The sequence below is a fragment of the Camelina sativa genome, chromosome 8, assembly GCF_000633955.1.
Source record: "Camelina sativa cultivar DH55 chromosome 8, Cs, whole genome shotgun sequence".
Classification (NCBI taxonomy): Eukaryota; Viridiplantae; Streptophyta; class Magnoliopsida; order Brassicales; family Brassicaceae; genus Camelina; species Camelina sativa.
This window is the reverse complement of record NC_025692.1, coordinates 6,821,670-6,827,003: the sequence shown is the minus strand read 5'-3', so window position 1 is coordinate 6,827,003 and position 5,334 is coordinate 6,821,670. Positions and strand designations below refer to the sequence as shown.

Below are 5,334 nucleotides of genomic sequence, written 5' to 3'. Positions count from 1 at the left end.
CCTGATCCCATCTTGCTTTTGTTTCAGCTGACAGTAGCAAGCATCAAAATGGGTAGACCAGAGATTGCAGAAAAGGCGGTTGAGTTAGCTGAGAGACGGATTGCTCTAGACAAATGGCCCGAGTACTACGACACCAAAAGAGCAAGATTCATTGGTAAACAGGCACGGCTTTACCAGACTTGGTCCATTGCGGGTTACCTCGTGGCCAAGCTCCTCTTGGCAAATCCAGCTGCGGCAAAGTTCCTCACTAGTGAAGAGGATTCGGATTTGACAAATGCATTCTCATGCATGATCAGTGCTAACCCGAGAAGGACAAGAGGACCCAAAAAGACTCAACAACCATTTATTGTATGAGAAGCTCAGACTTTATTTTTTCAAAGTGAGCCATAGAGCCATAGAGCCATGGACCTTCAACAGAATGGTACGAAAACGTGGATTTGTTGTGTAAATAGTCTCTCTCTCTCTCTCTTAGAAACTTACATAAAAGGATACTGCTATTTTATTCCCTATATTAAAAGCGTTTTTGGCTCAAGTGGGTGAGAACTACATTAATTTCGTTGGAGTGGTCCAACACGTTGAACTTAACCCAACCAGAAACTGTACCTAGTACCTATCCAAATTTGCTGTAGAACTAGAACCACTTGTGTTAGGTCCCTATCGAACTAAATTCAACCGACAAGGCTATTATCTAGCCTCAATGACATTTAACTGGATCTATCGGTAATTTATGTTACTGTATTCATAGTAGATAGCCAAATCATGTGGCTCATTTGTAGAAAATTGAAATAAAACATAAAAAACATATCAGGGAGAAATATACTCTGAAATTTGTTAAAAGTAAAGATTATATACTCTGAAATGTACCAATTAGTCATTTATCCAAATACAGTAGTTGAAAACAGTACAATCATTTTAGCAAATTTACCCCGTTATGTTAACTAGAATATAACAAGATGTCTTTGTAGCAAGTGGANAAAAAAAAAAAAAAAAAAAAAAAAATCGGTAGCACAATGAGTATGACAATTTTTGTTTCTGTCGGCATCGTGTACTATTTGTCATTGTCTATGTAGTTGTAGTCAAGGGTTGGAGTCCTTTTGTTCACAAGAATTTGTATCTTGACCAAGAACTTCGTTTTACACAGAGTTAAACAAAAGTGTTAAAGTGAGGAATTAAATTACAGATTTTTAAATGAAGGTTAAACCTTTACAATTGAATGGTTTGTGCTAGTGTCATCGGTGTAGTTATCCGGATTTAAACAATAGTAGATGATGTTATTTTTTTAATATGATATTTTGTTTTGTGGTTTGAGAAGAAATACATTTGGTGCTAAACCTACACTAAATTGGTGTAGTTTCAACATGCTTAGAGATGCCCTTACATTCATCCAACACAAACTGTATAATTCTTTGACGTATTTAATATTCGAATGAATTACAGAAAGTAGAACTCGATTATAGTGACATAATCGTTTTGTTTAACATATGTGGATATAAATAATGATATTATTACACACGAGATTCACACTCATTACAATAATTTCCAATACAACATTACTCGTATTGAAACATATTAAATAAATTACTACTACAATTTACTGTTTAAGCACATAAGTGATGAGGCCAGGAATGTGAGTGTTTGTGATATACTCGTCCCAATCAATGGACTTGGGATTGAACTCAAACGATCCATCGAACTCTTTGATATTCTCCATACTTTTTCATTCGTAGTCTTTCGGTATTTAAATCATCAAATCTGCACAAACAAGAATATATAAATATTATGTCATGACTTACTTAATTAAGTTGTGATGACTGACTTAAATGTATGATAAGAGCTCATGTCTAGTAACATTTAATGTTTTGTTCTCTCTATCCCTAGAGATAAAAGATGTTACTGTCTTAATTAATGTTCAAAGTTTGGTGGAAGTTTATGAGTGGTACATACATGCCCTTGAAGAGTAAGTAAGGTTGGTAAAGCTCAACTAGTCGCATAGCTAGCTTAATTTTGCGGCTGAGGTCATTGTAGTTGTCTCCGTGGCTCCATGGGTAAATTATATTGATCAATCGAAATATCTGAAATGAAAAATTAAACTAATGAGAAACAGAGGTTATACTAGCAGACATCTTTCACCAAATTTTGGGTTCTTTGCAAGTTTAAAATTTGACGAATGAAATGAAAATATAAGATAAGGTATGGACCTTTTTCGAAAACTCCAAAAAACAAATCATAGAGTTGATTGATGTTAAGGTACCTGTAGAGGAAGCTTGTAACGAAGGGTCATGTAGAGGCTGAATTGACCCATAGTAGACAAAATCGTTCCTTTGGTCACTATGATTGGTGAGCCGTTCCGACCAATCAGAGGACTTTTACTGAAGTAACGAGCCGTGAGATCGTGAAGTTGTCCAAACGTGACAGGATTCTTACAAGAAGAGCCAACATGGTATATTGCCTGAACCCCGGTATCTCCCGAATGAGCTGTCGCGGCTGCAACCATCGCATTTACCACCATGTCTGCTGGTATCTGCAAATGATATTATAATTGTCAAGGAATCGCATATGTAACTAGTTTAAACAAGTAACGTGTTATTTAACATGCTATAATTTTTTTTATAACACATGCTATTAATTTCTTTAATATACTATAAATAGAATTAGGTGTTGACTTGTGATACAAAGATGTTGATTGGACTTACAAGGTCAAAGACTGAGTTTGAATCCGCAAGAAAACATTTAAGCCTTCCTTTACCATATGCAACGATCACACTATCTAATGTTCTGCATATACAATGAAGAAAAAAGTAAATTAAAGATAAAGTTGGGGAACGAGATAAAAATTAGATATAACGAGGATATAACATAAACCAATACTCACTTCAACCCTTCGATCCAACCAGGGAATGGTTCGGCAATAGTACTAGTGATCATTGTTGGACGTATGATGACAAGTGGCAAAGTTTCTTTATAGTATCCCATTAGCATCTCTCCCATTGCTTTCGTGAATACATATGTATTTGGCCATCCATGAAGCCTTGCCCTATATTAAGACCATTTTAATTCAAGTATTAACGGATGATGGAAGTTAAGTCTAAGAACATATACGATGTGACTAGGCTGCTAATTACCTTGCCATTCCAAAATCTTTCATTGTTTGCGAGATCTCTTCTTCAGAACAATCTTGAAGCTCTTTCAGTTTCTGTTTCATTAGGTCGTGTTCTATATTGATGTCTAGTTTGCCATTTCCGCTGAGAGTCTCACCCATCTTGAATGGTTTCTCCGGTAATAAACCCGATTTTTCTCCGCAAACATATGCTAAAAGAATACATTTATACGTAAGCCTCGATCGGTACGTATAAAATGGTCGCTTTTGTAAGATTAACATTAGAACTCACCGGTCGAGACATGGAGAAGCAATTGCCCTTTAACACACTTTTTGGCGAAGTTGAGAACATTAAGAGCTCCAAATGTATTGATGCCAAGACCAATATCATATCTTTTGGTTAATCAGAAACAGTAAATAAAAAATGGTTAAACTTCAATATTTCATTATACAAAGGAAAATATAAAAGATATAATTAATTATTTTCGTGTAGTACCTTTCATCGAAATTTGTAGTGGCTGCGATGTTGATAATGGTATCAATCTCACTCCACATACGTTGTATAAGATCGGAGTCTTTCACCCCCAAATTATCGATCGATATATCACCTGGAACCGGCACTATTTTTTCCCGCACCAAGGCATTCAATCTTTCTTCACCTAAATCGTTCCTCAACACCCTAAAGAGGTCTATCTCCAAGACCTGTTGTACCATTGTAAATATATTGTTGATTAATGGATCGATCGCCTCTATGTTTATGCCGTGGTTTATGTAAAGATTGTTTAGTTAGAGGAATTAAAATGTTTACCATACCTCACTATGTAGGCGTTGCATGGCTGATTTAGTATCGCGAGCTCTCAAGAGAAGGTACATCTTCTTCACATTTGGTTGCAACCTCAATATTTTCTCTACCAGAACTATGAAAAAAAAAAAGAAAAAGAGCACAATTTTATAGTTAACACCTTTTGTAAAAAAAATGTTAAACTAAGATATGAATGTGATGAAGTTATGCTTTTCCAAGAGTATTTGAACCCGGACATCTAGTTAACATAGATTAACTAAGGTAAAGATAAAATGTAATATAAAAAGTGAAAAGTAGAGGATATTTGAATAAATTGTAGTACAATTGGTTCATAATTGTGGGGGAAATGTTTAGGTGGAAAAATTAATGCATATGCAACTATTGCAAAAATAAAAGATGAATTTGAAAAGAAGTATTAAATGTTTCCTTATATGTGTGAAATCATAATCATTACTATTACATAGTGATACTTGATTTAGAAAAGAAAAAAAAATACATATAAGTCTAAGTATTAATTTTATATATTTTGGAAAGGCACAATCTATATGAAGCATATTTTAACATCGCAACAAATATAAACTATCATATGACAAGTATATATGTTTCTCTAATAAAATCTAGATAGAACTCATTGAAGATATATGTTTCATGTATGGGCCATAAAAATCTATTGTGTGTGGCAATAATAAATAGTAAATATTCATAATTCATCAGTGAATTTTCCAAAACTCATCACTAGCTTCTAATCTCATGTACTTATCAATTTAGACAAGGAAAGCATAATTAACGTCCAATCAAAATATCTTTGGGTTATAAGATCAACAAATTTTTTATATTGATCCCAATCAGAACGAATTCAACACGGATGAAGAAAAATATCGTAAGAACCTATAACAACTACGAAGATTATAATATATATGAATCATATGTACGATCGATTACTGAATATTTTATTTCATTAGTGTATAATGACAAAGATCTTATAGCTAAAACCAGTAGAAAGTATGTACCTTTGGCAAGAAAACCAGGAGCTCCAGTGATGAGAATGGTCTTGTTTGCAAGAAACTGAACACAATTGGATTCCATTGAAACACAGATTAAAACTTGTTTGTATTCGGTCTCACGTAAAGGCTTTGGAGTCAAGGTTTGTTTTTGGTTTGCTACTTTGGAGTTGAGGTTACTATATATATAGACACGCAAACATAGATCAGATCCCATCATCCATATGGTTGGTCATCATATTTACAATAATTACTTCATCTACCCACATTGATTACAGAAGATGTCAAATGAGAAATTTATTAAGTAAAATACTGTTTACCAGAAAAATAAATATCACCTCTCACCATTCAAGAAGCGTAACTACTTGTCGGCCCATCATCTGAGACTTCCAGTTGAAATCATTTATTACTTTTGGTGATGAGCATAGTTGTAT

At 34.1% G+C, this 5,334-nt stretch overlaps 1 protein-coding gene and 1 pseudogene across 1 annotated transcript in view; one reads left to right on the top strand and one right to left on the bottom strand.

The window, feature by feature from the left end:
* LOC104706539 (alkaline/neutral invertase E, chloroplastic) overlaps nt 1–509 on the top strand; it is a 9,979-nt gene extending 9,470 nt beyond the window's left edge. The window contains exon 7 of the mRNA XM_010422739.2: nt 28–509. Within this exon, the coding sequence (XP_010421041.1) occupies nt 28–354 (327 nt within the window). The 3' untranslated portion in view covers nt 355–509. The remainder of the gene's footprint in view (nt 1–27) is intronic.
* Nucleotides 1,396–5,072, bottom strand: LOC104706538 (annotated as a pseudogene).